Source organism: Podarcis raffonei, chromosome 3 (assembly GCF_027172205.1).
Source record: "Podarcis raffonei isolate rPodRaf1 chromosome 3, rPodRaf1.pri, whole genome shotgun sequence".
Lineage (NCBI taxonomy): Eukaryota > Metazoa > Chordata > Lepidosauria > Squamata > Lacertidae > Podarcis > Podarcis raffonei.
In genome coordinates this window covers 108,222,963-108,240,633 of record NC_070604.1, presented here as the reverse complement: position 1 = coordinate 108,240,633, position 17,671 = coordinate 108,222,963, and the positions used below count along the sequence as shown (strand labels likewise).

The window sequence follows — 17,671 nt, the reverse complement described above, 5'->3', positions numbered from 1 at the left end:
GATTACAGATTAAAAGGATCAACTGTACTCTCAAAGCAAAAGACTCCATCTGGCTCCTCCACTCTGACTAGGTTCCATCTTCATCCTTCTTCGTGCTGGAGGAGAAGTACCCATGAAGCCCAGGGAAATGGCGTAGAGCAATGAGGCAAGAACTTGTGATGGGGAGAAGAGAGCCTACTTAATCGTTTTCCAGAAAAAGGATTATCGTGCCCTCTGTATACTCTAGGGCACGAACCACCAGGAGTTTGAAGTGATTTGCTATGGATATGAGAAAACAGACAAAACAAACTCCCTAGGGAGTGCAGCATGCCACAGATAATTAAAACTTGGTACTGGCAAATCCCCTCCCAGTGCCCCCCACCCCCACCATCCAAATTCAGGGTCATAATAGGTCTTTTATTTTTGCAAGCAGCGAAGAATTCTTAGAAGAATAAAATACACCATAAAAATATACCTGAGATAGCTGCCAAAATAAGCAACAATGTTTGCATGCTTACAGTCTTTCATCATAATGATTTCCTGCTGCACAACAGCAAAATCTTCGCCTACAATAGAGAGCACATTTTTTTAGTAACTCAGTAAGGGATGATAACAATAAATACTGGCTTACCTTAAAAGGCTGTGATAAGGCTTACCTAGATAATGCATGTGTAATAACCTCCCATTCTTAAAATACACTATAAAGGTAAAGGTACCCCTGCCCGTACGGGCCAGTCGTGTCCGACTCTAGGGTTGTGCGCCCATCTCACTTAAGGGGCCGGGGGCCAGCACTGTCCGGAGACACTTCCAGGTCACGTGGCCAGCGTGACGAAGCTGCTCTGGCGAGCCAGCACCAGCGCAGCACACGGAAACGCCGTTTACCTTCCCGCTATAAAGCGGTACCTATTTATCTACTTGCACTTAAGGGTGCTTTCGAACTGCTAGGTGGGCAGGAGCTGGGACCGAAAGATACACTATATAAAGAGCATTATTCTCTCCCCCCCCCCCCCCGTTATCAATAACCAACTTATTCAGATTTTCTGAAAAAACCCTGAAACAATCCTAAGCAATTGCTTTCAAGAGTACTTGTGTTGGAGTAGTTAAGAGTGTCAGACTACGACATGGGAAACCAGGGTTCAAATCCCAGCAACCATGAAGCTCACAGGATGACCTTTGGTCAGTCACTTTCTCATGGCCTAACCTAATTTGCAGTGTTGCTGCAATCCACGCGATCCACTGTGATCCACGCGACGGTCACCTCCAGACTGGATTATTGTAACTCGCTCTACGTGGGGCTGCCCTTAAGACTGACCCAGAAACTCCAGCGGGTGCAGAATGCTGCAGCGAGACTCCTTACGGGGTCTTCGCTGCGAGATCACATTCATCCGGTGCTATATCAACTGCACTGGCTCCCGGTGGAGTACAGGATCAGGTTTAAGGTGCTGGTTTTAACCTTTAAAGCCCTATACGGCCTAGGACCCTCGTACCTACGGGACCGCCTCTCCTTGTATGCCCCACAGAGAAACTTACGGTCTTCAAATAAAAACATCTTGAAGGTCCCAGGCCACAGAGAAGTTAGGCTGGCCTCAACTAGAGCTAGGGCTTTTTCGGCTGTGGCTTCGACCTGGTGGAACACTCTGTCACAAGAGACTAGGGCCCTGCGGGACTTGACATCTTTCCGCAGGGCCTGCAAGACAGAGCTGTTCCGCCAGGCCTTTGGCCAGGGCACAGCCTGACTCCCTCCCTTGGCAATCTTCGCGGAGCTCTGGCCCAATGGTGGCCAGTGGCTTGAATTTAATTAATTTTATAATGAATGATTTTAGAGTGTTGTTTGTGTTGTACTTTTGTATTGTTTTATTGTTGTTAGCCGCCCTGAGCCCGGCTTCAGCTGGGGAGGGCAGGATATAAATAAAATTTTTTATTATTATTATTATTATTATTATTATTATTATTATTATCCAAAGGGTTTGTTTAAATGCCCTGCCCTAGGCTGAATTCTCTTCTTACTGCCCTTAATATTTAAGGCAGATTTGCATGACATGCTGAAATCACAGCACAGGAAGGTCTCTCTGCCCCAGAGCAGTACATGCTGCTACTGGAGAAACACCAGAGATAATCAGCCTACAGTTTACGTATATGCACATGGGGTTTCTGTTTCGGCAGTAGATCTATGCTGAATACCAGGTCTAGTTCCTTCTTCCGTCCTGCTATACATGCAACAGTTTTCTACATGGATATTATTTATATGCAGGAAAAATTGCATGCACACCACCAAGCATGACCAGGGCAAGTCAGACTAATTTGCATGTGCACAGCTACAGGACACAGCTCATTTTGCTTTCAAGCGTCAGCTTTTCAACGGGTATGGAGTTTCTGGCAAGGATAAATGTGGAATATATGTGTGTGGGCATATTGGGAATGACAAAAGAACAGAGCCCAGTGAATAGCAGCTGTTCTGATCACCAAAGTGTCACATTTGTGATTGTTAGAAATCCACTCACAGTTCTCATGTTTTAACCAGGCACCGTTCACACGTTTCTCCAACTTTTCTCCAAGCCATTAAGCACTAGGAATATCTGGGTTTTTAAATCAAAAAGCGATTTTCTACAAGAATATGCACCGCTTTGATTCCAGGAGGCGCAGATACACACAGGAATACTCACTGCTAGTTATGTTCGCAAAGTCTGCAACCTCCTTGTATGTTTGACTTGGCACAGACTTCTCTGTAGAGGGAAGTTTATCCCTTTACTCTTTCCTTTGCACCCGGCTGTGTTGGTTTCTAGGTGTTCTGTAACTTACAAAGGTCCTTGAAATACGGCCAAAGTGTTACCTACAACCACTTCCCTGCTTAGATCATCTTCTTTAAATAAGAACACAGAATTTCAGGGTGGTGTGACTGTACAGTAAGCCTTATCAGCATACAAGGCAGAAAAATGCTAGTGAATGTTGCTCTTTTTTGCCATTTTTGCCAGCAGACAGCAGAAACCTGTTATATTACTTTGGTTTTTCCAGTATTTCTCCCCCCTATACTTGGAATAAATAATTCTATACTATCTGAGGTTAAGATAGGAAAGGTCAGGAACTGATAAACAGTAACATATTTTATTCACTTATATTTGTGGGGGGCGGGAATTCGTTCATTTTTTTTCTGCCAGCCTTTCAACTCTTTACTCATTGAGACCAAAGGGTGTGCACAGCAGGGCCTTAGGAACTGTGGCACCAACCTAACACATTTAGGTGTGGCTGCAGACTCCCCAACCATCCAGCGCAGGTTTGGGAGAAACACAGGAGAAGTGAGTAAAGGCAAATCCTGACTGTGTAAGTGGAAGTCCCTTGTACAAGTGGGTTGCCCCAACTGGATATTACCTTAACCAAAGACTGTTAAAAAGCACTCTGATAAGATTCCAGTTATTCTGTGAAATTAGTAGCTAACAATAGTTATTCAGGTGCCATGGTTCAGTCAGACACCTTTTATAAAAACAACACCCCCCCCAAAAAAAGAAGATGATGATGGGGGACACACAAAAAGGATAAATGGAAATAGAAGTACAAGGTAGAAAAAAATGAAAAGCTTACCTGGTTCTAATTTTATTACTTTAATCGCTGCCAGTTCACTTGTGTTAACATTCCGAGCCTATTAAAAAATACAACCAAAGGATATTAGAACTAAGAAAACAAGCAGTACTACTAAAGTGCTTAAAATGCTGGAATCTGGACACTCAACTTTTAACTGAGCCACCTTCAAAGTTCAGGGCAAATTTAAAATCATAGTTGAACAGTCAAGAGGGAATCTTCACTCCCATATATATGACATTTTGTTGTTATTAAAAGCATGCAATAAGCTATCAAGAGACCTTCGAAGGTGGGGGGGGGGACTGTCTATAAATATGTGCCTTAATTATTCATACTAGCAGTCCAATTTGCATTATAAAACAACCTAATGCTACTCAAGTTTGTGATAAAGTCACCCGGTTGTATCCGGTGGAGGCTTTGCGCTAGCAATAAAGCACTACTGCTGATACCAGGAAGGGCATCCCATCCAGCTCCTCGTACCAATTGAAAAGCTAGTTGCTCTTGAGGGTTTGGGACACTCCAGAACAGAACTGGATATTATACAGAAGGCTGCAGTAGGTGAGTCAGGCAGGAGGGGATGGAAAGTCTATTATTCTATGACCAGTCTGCAATTCTAAACATACAGGCAACCTGTTTACTGGGGGTTACATTCAGAGGCACAGTGCGCGTCAGTGAAATCGTGTATATTTGAAACACCATTGGAAAAGCCTGCAAACACTCTGTCCGTCCGTCCCCCGTCCTGTTCCAACCCCTTTGTGACCATTAGGTCCAGTTGTGACCGACTCTGGGGTTGTGGCGCTCATCTCGCTTTATTGGCCGAGGGAGCCGGCGTGCAGCTTCCGGGTCATGTGGCCAGCACACGGCGAACCAGAGCAGCGCACGAAAATGCCATTTACCTTCCCGCAGGAGTGGTACCTATTTATCTACTTGCACTTTGACGTGCTTTTGAACTGCTAGGTTGGCAGGAGCAGGGACTGAGCAATGGGAGCTCACCCCGTCGTGGGGATTTGAACTGCCGACCTTCTGATCGGCAAGTCCTAGGCTCTGTGGTTTAACCCACAGTGCCACCCCCGTGTCCCTTCAGCATGTGTAGCCACATGCATATTGAATGTGCGTAAATGGGCGGTTGCCTGTACTTACTGAGAATAAATCAATTTGATGTCACTGGGCCTTACTTCTGAGTAAACATGCTTAGGAATTTGCTCTGGGTTAGGAGACTCTAGAGCAGATTTCTGGGGCATCAGGGGAGAACAGATTTGGGGTGTCCCATCACGCAAGTGGGTGGGCATCATTAGATGTTGCCAATCATTATTTTCCCACATACCCTTATCAGTCATGTTGCACTTTCAATACGGTGTATTACTGAAGGGGGAAGGAGAAGGGACCCAAATGGAAGTTAGGGTCCTGCTTCTACCAAAACACAGTAGCCTTGTTAATTCTGCCCTGACTACTGTTTGTAAGTTCTTCTTATGAATTGCCATATATTATATTAGCAGTAATTCCAGGAAACTATTTGATGAGTTGTTATGTTTCTAGAGTGACTTTTGTTTTGGTGAACTGAAAGTAGTAAGTCTCTTCTTCCTTTAAGAGAGCTGCATGAAGATGGGATGTTGCAGAGTTTCACTGTAAACTGGACTAGCGAACAAAGAGAAAGAGTAAAGGCAGCGGATGAGTCAAACTCATTGCTTCACTTGCTTTAACAATCACTGCTGCTACCTTAGAAGGCCATCAACTGTCAGCAGCAGATTTAGAGGCCAAAGCCAGCCCTCGTGGATCATATTTGCTCTAGCACTGAAAGTCCTTCAACTGCCAGAAGCTAAAGGAAGGTCCAAATCCAGCTCTACAAGTTTCTATCGAGAATAATTTTCCACTGAAACTTAGAATTCTGCATTGTAATTGTTTTGTGTAACTGCAATCTTGTTAGATGCCTTAAGCATGCCAATGGACAGTGAAGTTTTAATAAAATATCAAGCCGCAATCCCCCGCTCTACCATAAACCAAGGTACTGCATACATTCTTTGCATAGTGGTTCATTCTGTAGGTAGTGAGTGGTTGTCTTTGCCATATTTTCTAACCAATTACCATAGCTGTTCCCAACAGACCAAGCCGATAAGTAATCATCACTTTATATTAAGTGCCAACAAGTGAAAAGCTGAATAACCAACAATCTCCACACTATGGTCTCTTGAAAATTGGTTAGGTCCATTAATGAATATGATCACATAATGCCACAATACTCAAATAGGCTAATGAAGAAAATCCAAGGTTGGATCTAGACACATCAAAGAAGCATTTCAGTTTAAAGAGTTGGAAATTTAAACAGGGAAAACAGGTAGAGAAAAGTAGGACTCCACGTCGCCATCTGTTGGCACAATGTTATATCACAAATACAATGCATATAAATCACTTTTTCTTTAACAATCTGAGTCCCAAGGCTCAGCAGTACAAAACCAACATCCCTAAGGCAGTGTATAAATTTTATGAAATAAATAAATAGAAACTAACAAACAATATGGTCTACCAAAACACTAATTCCTGTTCTCTTATGTGAGGAGTGAGATCCTGAATTTTGGATACTACTGTTAAAATGTAGGACCCTTAAAATCCATTCCTAGAATACTTCTGTCCATGAGTTAAAGAATGGCAACTTCCAGATAAGAAAGTAAAGAAGAAATATTAATATCCAGGAATTTTCTCCATTACTAAGATACTTGCACTTATTTCACAGTGCGGATTCATATGAAAAATCATTATGGAAAGGATCCAACATACACAGGGATGATGAGCCAACATAAGTGTTACTAATCTCAAAAATCACGTCTGCCAAATTGTGCTGACATTTCTTATGTTCCAGCACCAAATGCATCTACCGTATATTCTGAGATGACTGCCATAAATCAGCTTGCAGTAGGGGAAAACACCTGTATTTGATCTTGTAATCTGAACTAACACTGTCTGTTTTAATACACTATTTGCAGCCTTTTAGAAGGATAGTAAAAATGAGGATTCTGGGCTCCCATTGCAATTGAACCCACAATGTGTCCATCAATGGCAAGTCTATTTCAAAAGCCTTGTCTCAGAGAAAGAACCCCTTCCAAAGACATAGGATCTATGTCAGATGTAATAATATTTTGTTTTTTCAATTCTATCCTTACAGTGTATTTGAATGTCAGGTATCTGAATGTTTTGATGTTCTGAACAGTTTTTATATAAAAGCTGAATTTTATATTGTTTTCATTTTCTATTATTAAGTTACACATAAATGTGTTTATCATTAATTTACACCAAATTCCAAGGTGAAACTCCTTAAAATAAGGGCCATTTCATAAATTAATTTTATCCCAATCAGGGCATCAAATGCAACTTGCAATGTAAAAACTCACTCTCTCTCTCTCTGTGTGTGTGTATCTATATTTAAATCTATATCTACAGATTCCAAGCCAATAAAAATCTTTTTTTAAAATAGAGCTGAATTAAATTTATTCAAAATATACCAAAACAGTGGCACAAAAAAGCAAAAGATTTGAAACAGCTGCCTTAGACTGAACAGTTCTGCAGCTGGAGTTTCCACCATCCCCTATGTTTCCACCAACCTAACCTCTCTCGCTGATGGGAAATACAGCAAGGTCTCTGAAGCAGATCTTAAAACTCTGGGCAAACTCATATTGGGTCAAGCTGCTCTTCAGGAATCCCAGCCCCAAACTGTTTAGGACAGTGGTGTCCAAACTTTTTTCAAAGAGGGCCAGATTTGATGAAGTGAAGGGCCATGGGGGCCGACCAAAGTTGTTCACCTTTTTTGGATTAAACCAACCAATGGGATGGATTAGGCCCGAGAAACGGATTTTGGACATGTTTGGTTTAGGACTTTATAGCAAGAATGAGTAACTTGTGGCCCTCCAGAGGTTCTTGGACTCCAACTGCCAATAGGCCCAGTCAGCGTGGCTAGGGATGATGGGAGTTGTAGTCCATCAGCACCTGGAAGGTCACAGGTTCCCTACTTCTGCTTTATATAAAAGAATCAATATCTTAAATTGTGCCCAGCAACAAACTGGAAGCCAATGGACAACCTAAATAATAGGAGCAGGGAACCCTTTTCAGCCACATTCCCTCCTGGGCAACCTTCTGAGGGCTGCCTGCCAGTGGTAGGCAGGATCAGAGGCAGAAGTAGGCAAATCAACTAATGTAAATTTTGCCGTAGTACAGTCTGCTAGTTTGTACACACACTCATACACTCCTCTGCACCCTTCATCCAAATAAGCAAGAGACATTATCAGAGTTCAATGACACATTCCAGCCAGGCAAAAATGCCTGTTAGTTATGAAACATGGCTGGTGAGAGGGATGGCTTGGGGATAGCTCCAAGGGCCAGACAGAATGAGCTGAGGATCATATTTGGTCCGCAGGCCTGATATTCCCCACTCATGGTCTACACCAACTAGAAGTTGCTCTCCAGAATTTTAGGTTTGAGTCTCTCCCAGTCTTACCTGAGGATGTTGGGGAATGAACCTGGAACCTTTTGCATGCAAAGTAGATTCTCTACTACAGTGGTACCTTGGGTTAAGTACTTAATTCGTTCCGGAGGTCCGTACTTAACCTGAAACTGTTCTTAACCTGAAGCACCACTTTAGCTAATGGGGCCTCCTGCTGCTGCTGCTGCTGCACCACTGGAGCACGATTTCTGTTCTCATCCTGAAGCAAAGTTCTTAACCTGAAGCACTATTTCTGGGTTAGCGGAGTCTGTAACCTGAAGTGTATGTAACCTGAAGCGTATGTAACCCGAGGTACCACTGTACTAATCTTCCAGGAGCAGTTCTGGATTCAGAAGCACTCCCAAACTGCAAACTTAATCCTTCAGAGAGAGGGCAACTCTATGCAAAACAGGCTGTATTCCCCAACCAGGTTTAGCTTGTGTACTCACTAACAGTACTTCCAACTTATCTAGATTGAATCTCTTCTTGTTAGCGCACGTCCAATCCATTGCTGGGTCCAGTTTCAACTCTTTGGCATCAGTTGAAAGAGAGATAGAGAGAGCTGAGTATCATGAGAAGACCCAACCCCAGACTCCATATGACCTCCCCTAATGGCCTCACATACAGTAAATATCAAAAAACAAAGAGAACAAAATACAGCCCTGAGGAACCCCACAGACAAATGCTGAATGGGCTGAGCAGGAGTTTCCCAGCACCACCTTCTGAGAGGGATCAAACACTTAGGTTTGAACTACTGTAAAACAGAGCTGCTAAATCTCCTTTCAGCCCAAAGCTCTGGGAAGATACCATGATTGATTGAATCAACCAGCAGAATCACCAGGGACACACTCCTCCTGTCTAGCTCCTGGTGTTTGCTATCCAAAAAGACAGTTTCTGAACTCAGGTTGGAAAGGATCCAAATAACAAACTTCAACCAAGAAAGCCTATAATTGAGTTTCTATTGCTTTGGCTAGGCCCTTCCTCCAGAAAGCAATTCTGGAAAATGAATAATTATTGAGGATGATGAGATCCAGTTATGTTTTTCTTTAGCCTGTGGTCAGGACAACTTCCTTAAAAGAAACTGGGGTACACAGTCTCCAAAGCAGCATACAACCTCCACCACCTAACTGGGAAGGCAGGCCTTGTTGGCAGCTTCAACTAACTAGGATGGACAAGAATGTAACAAACAAGTGGTTGGTCTCATTCTGCAAAGCAACTGGTTCGCCTCTAGACTCAACACAACACAATTCACCCATCAAAATTGAATAACTGACTGTCTCAGTCACAACCCAAGATCAAGCTCTCAACATAAAGTCGAAGTTGAGTCGATGTGATCAGCAAAATATTTTGCAAATTCATCACACGTGTCATACTGATACATTTGCCAGGGAGTTGCAGCTGCATTTTGGGTGTACACAGCAAACCTGAGCTTGCATCTGCATCATGTGGGAAATGGCCCAAATAAGCAAAGATTTTCACAGGTTTGAAACAAAAATATTTGCCAAAAATCAGATGCATAAATTATCACTACCTATCAAGATGTTTTTGGTTTTTAAAAAAGAAAATGACAGAAACTGTGCTTGTGTGTGTATGCATACATGTGTATGTGGGCACAACTCTTTCCTTCGAACTTAAGACCCCATCTCAGCACAGGATGCATCCTGGCAACATTTGAAAAATGCATTCTCTGCCTTCCTGTGCTGCCAGCAGCTTTAAAGAAATCTGTGACTCTCACACTGGAGTGTATTGGAAGTATTTCTGCTGGTTGCCAGAATTACATTTCTGTTTGCCACTGACAACCTAAGATGTGAACCCCTGCCAATAGCAAATGTTCTATTAACTACAGAATGCTTTGATTAAGGAAAGTTTATAAAATGGCTCTTTAACTACTCCAAATTGCACAACCTTGTTTGACATCCTCATGGCATGTATATGGAAATCAAAGTTAAAAGGCATCTGAATATTATTAACCTTAACATGCACTTCCTGGTTTTCTTGCACTAACATATTATGCCAACATTCTTTGTAAGACATATGTTGTTATATTGTAACCAAGCAGTTTGTGGCTTTTCAGCATTTAAGTATTTTCTGAATCAGCATATGTGTATGTATATATTTGTACAATATTATTTCCATTTTAACAGAATATGCAAATACTGTACTTGATTATTCACAAGTGCTTAACTTAATAGTTACAGAAATCAAAGTGTCAACTAAACAAGATCTTGGTGTCAGCTAAACAAGGAGGATTTTGGAATTCAGACTAGCAATAGCTCAGATTTTAAATTTTTAAAATTATTTTCATATACATAATGTAATTTATGTACAGGGGGATGCAAGGTGTAGCTTCCATCATACGTTTTTTCCATTTGTATGACTGGAAGAGTTAGAAATAGTTCTGCTACTCTGAAGTTCTGGTCACATAAGTTTCCTCAATGTTTAATTTAAATTGACCAGCTCCCTCCATCTGTTATTTACTTTTTACTGTCCCCTAAGTGCTTTGCACTATGTTCTTAGTTCAGTCTCAAACCCACACCACTGCATTAACTGCAACCCTGAAAGGTAGCAGCAGCATCCTTATAGATAACAAACCTCCCAGGGCACACAAAGAAGGTATAACTGCAATGTGAGTTGAACCTATGTCCTATCAAATCTTAGTCCAGCAATCTATCTGTGGCAACCAGAGGCCCATGTGACCGCTAATCTGACCTACTACCTTCAGACTGATTGGTCTTTTCTTAGAACTGTCTCTTATAAAAAAGGACATTAAAATATTCAAGTTAATATTTTAAATATTAAGTTTGCAACAAGACATTGAGAGTAACAGCCCAATTGTGTGACATTTCCTCACAAGTACATTCCACAGTGCTCTGTGGAGCTTATTTGCAGGCAAATGTGCAAAGAACTGCATCCTAAAAACTGATTTACCGTACATGGAGGAATTCAACATTCCATCAGCACAAGTATTTCTGCTTGCTGCAATGAATGATCTTTCCCCACCTCCCCTATTTGCTGTTCTTGGTGGGATGGTCCTCCTGACACACCCTGAGCCAATGGGGGAACGTTTGAGAGGCACCTAGGGAGAGGACTAGTTAGTTAAATTCAACCCTTAATTTCTAGACGCGGTCTCCACAACCAGATTTTTGGTAGAGACATGCCTCCATTCATCTGGCCCAGCTCTAGACTATGGCACTCCTCAGGGCATTCCAAATTCAAAATAACATTCATGGGCTTTTTCAAAGCTCTCCTGAGTGATCTAAACCCACTTCTCCTCATGCCACACTCCAAACAGGGTGTCTACATGCGTCTCTAGTTTGGGACTATAGTGGTGGTTTGTTTCGTTTTACTAAGAATTCGAAATGATCCTGGCTCTCTTTATCACACACCTTCCCTTATTTTTCATTACTTGGAGAAGCAAGAAAACTGAAAGACAGGCAACACTGGATTGTAAAACAAGTTGTTCTCAGTAAATCATGCATTCTAGCAGAGTATCACTACAACTTGGATTAAAAGGCATGTTAGAACATTGCTATGAACAAGCCCTAGGGACTCTGTCAAAGTGAGGTGTTGATGAAAGGCAGGGTAAGCGGTTTGTTTTACATGGAGTTAAGCATGACTCTGTGATATTCCTTCTTTCTCAGAACATGGCTGTGTCTGATGCTGTGCCTTGTTCACCAGGAATGCTGAAGAGCACCTTCTGCTTGGGACCAGGCCTCTCCAAAACCTGAGCCTGGCAGGAATCTGGACTAAAGCTCCCACTAGCAAGAGTCCATTACCTCCTAAATGCAAGCGTCAACAGCCTAGAATTCATTCCTGGGAGTGAGAGAGCTGGCTCTCAGGAAACTCTGCTTCTGATAACAAACTGATAGCTCCTTGCAAGTAAGAAAACACTTTAAGTCCAAAAGGAAATGGGACTCCTGTCTCTTAGCCTCAGGGGCTGCTGGAAGACTGGGGGGGGGGACAAGCCCCTAAAATCAGAATTGTGGGCCTGAAGTAAAAAAAGAAACATGCCAAGTAGTTGAGAGACCAGGGGGAAGAGATCAATAGATCAAAAGATCACAGGTCTTAGGAGGGATTTCTTGGCCAGCGGCCCTGAGGACTGAGCTAGCTGGGTTGGGTCATTCAGAGCCAGGTTTGTACTGACAAACCTGGCTGGTAAGGCTGAGAATGGCCTCCAGGAAAAGGAAACCTGGCTGTCAGGTTGTGGGTGAAAACCGGCCTCTATTGACAAGAGTTGAGCATCTGAGGAATAGGGTAGTGGGCTGGGAGGGCATGGCATATGGACAAGGCCTGTGTTGACATAGGGTGACCCACCACTTCCTACCACCCCAGAACAAACCAACTTCTTATTGCCCCGCAGCCACCTTGATCCTCCCATGTGGGGGGAGGAGGAAGAAGGGAGGGGGGGTCTGTATTATTTACTCAGGATGCCAAGTGACTGTATAGGAAACACTCTTAAGGTATGATCTTTCAGAATGCAATAAATAAATAAAAATAGATGGTGCACTGGGACTGCACCAGGAGAGGTATGCTGGTGTCACAATGACAAGTCAGAGAGAAGGAAATCTGTGGTTGCAGGTGACACCCCTCTCCCAAACCTCCAAGGCACCCCCAAAACAGCCAGGAAGGAGCAAAGTGGGAAAGTGGCGCCCCCAATTCCACCCACAAGGAAGGGAGAGACCCAGATCTGGGAATAATGGGATGTACATCAAAGGGGAAGAATAACGGGGGTGAGGTTGACACTGGGATATGTGTGGATTTGGGAGAGGGGCTGCTGAGACACGGGCAGGCCAAGCAACCATCAAAGACAGGAAGGGGGTCCTGCTAAAAGACACCCCCCCAAAGAAAGTGGAAAGGGGCGGGGGGGAAGGGTCAGCTTTTGCAAGGGGGCGCGGAGAAAGGGGCTCTGCGGGATGCCCCGGAGAAGGCGAGGCGGGTACCTTGTAGACGTCGCCGTAGGTGCCGCTGCCGATGCGCTGGATGAGCTCGAAGTCCTCCTGGGGGTTCCTGCGGGACAGGTCGCACACCCGCCCCCCGCCGGCGCTCATGGTGCGCCGCCCCCGGGAGCAGGGAGCGGCCCCCTCGCCCCGCTCCGACGCAGCAGCGGCAGCCACCGGGGGGGAGGGCGAGGTGCGCGGCGACGGAGAGGAGGGGGCGGGCGGGAGGAGGGCCAGCAGGTGGGCGACGTCGGGGGGGGCGGGGGAGAAAGGGGGAGGAGGAGGAGGAGGAAGAGGGAGAAGAAGAAGACCCGGAGCGATCACCGCCGCCAACGACGACGCCTCCCCCCTGCCTGCTCAGCCAACATGGCGCCCGGAGCCGCCGTCTGCGCACGCGCGCAGGTCCCCTCAGCAGCCCGGCGGTATTGCTTGCGAGAGGGAGGAGCCCAGGAGGAGGAGGAGCCGGACAGGCTCGCGGCCCCGCCCAGCACGCTCGGAGGGGCGGAGCTTAGCTCACGGCAGCTGTTAACGGCTGCGCGCCACAGTGCGAGCTTGAGCTTGCGGGGAGAGGCAGTTAGGCTTTTCCCTCCATTCGGGAAGGTGGCAAGAGGACGCAGTTGTGCAGGCAGTGGGAGTTTCAGCAGGTATTTATTGATTTGCAGGTATTGCTCTGTTTTCGCTTGATTCTGGCTTCAATGTGATGTTATTACAGTAGTCTTAAATCTGTACGCCGCCCTTCATGCGATGCTCTCAGGGTGGTCCACAGCATAAAGATGCAGAATATCATTATTATCATTTATTAAATTTGTATGCCGACCTTCATCCATAGATCTTGGGGCAACATAATATCACAAGATAAAAAAAACACAAAATACATAATAAATATAAAAACAATGGCAAACCAATAAATTCCCCCCCTCCCACAGCACATTTAAAAGGGCATCAGATGTCAAATCAACCCAAGGCCTGGTTGAAGAGGAATGTTTTCGCCTGGCGGATAAAGGTGTATAATGAAGGCGCTGGGCGAGCCTCTTGGGGAGAGCATTCCACAAACGGGGAGCCACTGAAGAAAAGGCCCATTCACGTGTTGCCACTTTCTGAACTTCTGCTGGAGGAGGCACATGAAGAAGGGCCTCAGAGGATGATCTCAGGGTCCAGGTAAGTTCTTACAGAGAATAAAAATATGTAATAAAAACAAGAACAAAAGCAAAACAAACCAATAAACGACCACTCCCCCCCCCCCGTATGTGTATGCACGGCCGGCCCACTCATGAGGCAGGTGAGGCAACCGCCTCAGGCAGCCAGATCCACCGGGGCAGCAGATCACAATGTCAATCTTCTATAGAATCGTAAAGTTGGAAGGAACCCTGAGGGCCATCTAGTCCAACGCACTGCAATGCAGAAATCTCAGCCACCTCACACATGACAAATTACCATTCAACCTCTGCTTAAAAACCTCCAAGGGAGGAGAGTCCACCACCTCTAATGGGAGTCTGTTCCACTGTCAGACAACTCTTACTGTTGAGGAGATTTCACCCCTCCCATATCCAAGAATCTGCTGATGTTCTCTGCTGATTCTCCAGAGAGGAGGGGGCGGTTTCTGCTCTCTACTTATTCCGCTCCAGCCTCACATCAAAGAGAGAGAGAGACTGAGTGTTAGAGAGAGATCGTGTGTATAGATAAGGTTGCTGCTAAGAGCAGCTGCAGACACTCAGTGCAGTTCAACATTTTCGTTAAGACCTCATTTAGCTCTGTACATAGTTGTGTAGTATAGTTGTAGATAGAATAAAAGAAGATATTCTACAGAGCTGCTCTCCGAGTCGTTTATGCTCCGCTATACTCTGCTGTGCGATGACTGTCTTCTTGTTGGAGTGAATCCGGTGCTCACAACTCTAAGCTGTGAGTCCACAGCACTTTGACCTGTTCCTGTGCAGAAGGTGGTCTCTGGAAGTGCTACCCAGCTCGCCTAGCCCAGTCGGGGCTGAAGTGGATGAGTCCAGTTCGTGGCACTGGCTCAAGGGCAATGCTGACAACTGTCAGGAAATTATTTCTGGTGTTTAGTCAGAATCTCCTTTCTTGTTACTTGAAGCCATTGGTTTGGAGCAGGAGGGGGGGAAACAAGTTTGCTCCATCCTACATGTGACAGTCCTTTGGCTATCTCCTTTAGCTGTTTACCTTTGTTCCTGATGTAGATCCTGTTAGAATTCCTGCTCTGTGATTGCAGTCATGGGACGGTTGTCTTTCACATGACTGTGTGTGTTTTGACTCCACAGAGTGGGAAGTAACGGAGACAGGATGTTTGTGTTACTGTGTTGAAGTGGGACTATTGTCCTTTGTTATTTTTCTTTGATGTCTGATGCTAGAGAGAGAGGGAGCCATGTTGCAGTGCTCCATGTGTGTAAATAAAGTAGATTAGCCAAAATGCTGAAGTTGCTTAGGTCTGTTACGCAAACTGCAAACACTCTGCAGATTCCTAAGTGTGCTGATGTCTGTTGGCATCGGTCGCTATGATGTTCGGGCAGAAGAAAGCTTTTGAAGCTCCCAAACGATCGATCAGGAGGGAGAAAACATGCCAGTCGGGCATGTCTCGCTGCCAAGGTCCTCCTCGAGTGTAGGACGAGCTCCTGACAGATCCCCCCTCACCTGGCACCCCCTTGTTCCCTAGTGGGGAGTGGGACACCATCTTGGGGTCTGCCTTATGTGCCAAAATGTATTGGGCTGGCCTTGTATGTGTGTGTTACTTTTTGTAGCTCAAAGCAACACTGCAGCAACCTGGTGTTCTCCATATATCTCAAACTGTAGCTCCCATGACCCCAAGCCAGTTATGGCCTGATGGGAGTTATATTTTGAGATATATGGCGAACACCAGGTTGGGGCAGTGGTAAATGTTGAAGTGCAGGTATTTATTATGATAGCTTCCATGGACAGTCTATTGCCAAACTCCCAAAGAAAGTTCAAAAATGAAGGTGGCTGTGTTGATCCATATATCCCCAAAGAGCAGCAAGTCAGCTGATAATAATACAATCATGTTTTGGCGAAGGCTGATGTAGTGGTTATCATTTTGAGCTTTGCCTGGAGAGACCTGGGTTAATATACCTAATCAGCCATGAAGTTCACTATGTGACATTGGGCCAGTCACTGTTTGAGCCAACCTACACAGCAGAGGGACCATGTGCCAAATCAGACCTGTCCTCCAATTTCCCAAGCTTAGCGTCACTGGCAAGTACTGTTCTAGTAGATAACATCATCACGCCTGCTATGGAAAAAAAATAAAAATACTGGAGCTGCATTTTTGCTCCATTAATGCTGCATTGCTGCACTTAAGCTTCTGTGCTTCTTTATGTATATATCCAATAATTTGGTCCTGCCTATATTACTGAATGTACTTTGCTTAATATAGTCTTTTGATGTAATTTGTGCTTTTGCTGCATATCACTTATTTCCTTGGTGACTTAGGTGAACTGTTTTGTTGTTGTTGTTGTTGTTGTTTTTTGGCCAGTTAATTTTTATTGATTTTCAAAAAATTTAACAGATTAATTCAAATTAATTCAAAGTTAATACAGTACAATTTAAAATGTTGACTTCCCACCCGTCCTCCACATTGTGTCCTTGTTTTCGCCCTCTTGCTGCATTACAGCACATGCTTTTATCTACTTCATAATCTGTTGCTTATAATAGCTTATCGTTTTAATATTAACTATTATTATAGGGAGATTTTTAATGTTCAATGTTTTATTGTCCTTTTAATATTATGTTGGGAGCCGTCCAGAGCAGCTGGGGAAACCCAGCCAGATGGGCGGGGTATAAATAAATTACAGTATTATTATTATTATTAGGCAGGAGTTCTCACAATGTGAAAGTGGAAGTTGCTCCAATAGGGCAAATGGGGCACTGTTCAAACAGATTCTGTCTGCCCAGCTACCTGCCTCCTATCATTCCAGAGAGTGACCTTGCCTGGCAGCTTCTTCCTCCACTGTTGCCCTTGTATAATTCAGCAGGGAGGAGGAGAATAGGGACAGAACTAGGATTAGTTGGCTCTGTCTGTCATTGCCTCTGGCGCCACCTGCTGCTGGCCTCCCTGCCTTCTGCCCTGACAGTCCCAATTGACATCAGCCACCATGGTGTTGAGGTACACAACTTTAAGGTTTGCTTGTTGTTTCAGTTGCTCCTGTATCTTTTGTGGTTTTTGGCTTTTCTTTCTCTAAAAGACTAAAGAGAGTGAAGCTGAGCTCATTCTTTCATAAGAACACAAGAAGAGTCAGCTGGATCAAGCCAATGGCTGATCTCAGAGACCAGCAGGCCGGGCAAAAAGCAGTTGGAAAGAAGTTGGGAAATGCACATGACCACTCCGTGCGGCCTTTAAGTCCAGAGTGCGAAATCTACGAGGCCATTCCCTTGCCCTGCGGAGAGAGGTGCGCCCTTTTCCCCTTCTCCGTTGGCGGCAGGGCCGCCGTCCCCTTCGCGCGTCTCCTTGCACTTCGTCGCCGTCCAGTCCAGGCGGCAGCGGCGGCGCTGCTGCTGCTCCCCCTGGCGCCCGCCGGCTGCAGCTGCAAGTGCCCGCGCTGTCCTTTGTGCAGCTCGGCCCGCCCGCCCGCGGGGAGTGGACGAGACGCGCGGGACGGACGCCCCCCGCCCAGTCCGCCGCGTGCCGGGGCTGTGCGCGCGTGCTCCGGGGATGCTCCCGCCCGGACGCCGGTGGCCGCGCTGCCGTCGC

General features: G+C 45.0%; 1 protein-coding gene across 7 annotated transcripts in view; it reads right to left on the bottom strand.

The window, feature by feature from the left end:
* The window catches only part of MAP4K3 (mitogen-activated protein kinase kinase kinase kinase 3), a 70,391-nt gene extending 57,172 nt beyond the window's left edge, over positions 1 to 13,219 (bottom strand). For 4 of the 7 annotated variants that reach the window (XM_053383512.1, XM_053383515.1, XM_053383513.1 and 1 more), the window contains exons 1-3: positions 12,961 to 13,219; positions 3,556 to 3,613; positions 455 to 545 (exon numbers count right to left, since the gene is read on the bottom strand). In XM_053383512.1, the coding sequence (XP_053239487.1) occupies positions 455 to 545; positions 3,556 to 3,613; positions 12,961 to 13,068 (257 nt within the window). In that variant the 5' untranslated portion in view covers positions 13,069 to 13,219. The remainder of the gene's footprint in view (positions 1 to 454; positions 546 to 3,555; positions 3,614 to 12,960) is intronic. The other 3 variants (XM_053383517.1, XM_053383518.1, XM_053383516.1) reach the window with 1 other exon arrangement.
* Positions 13,220 to 17,671: the final 4,452 nt, after the last annotated feature.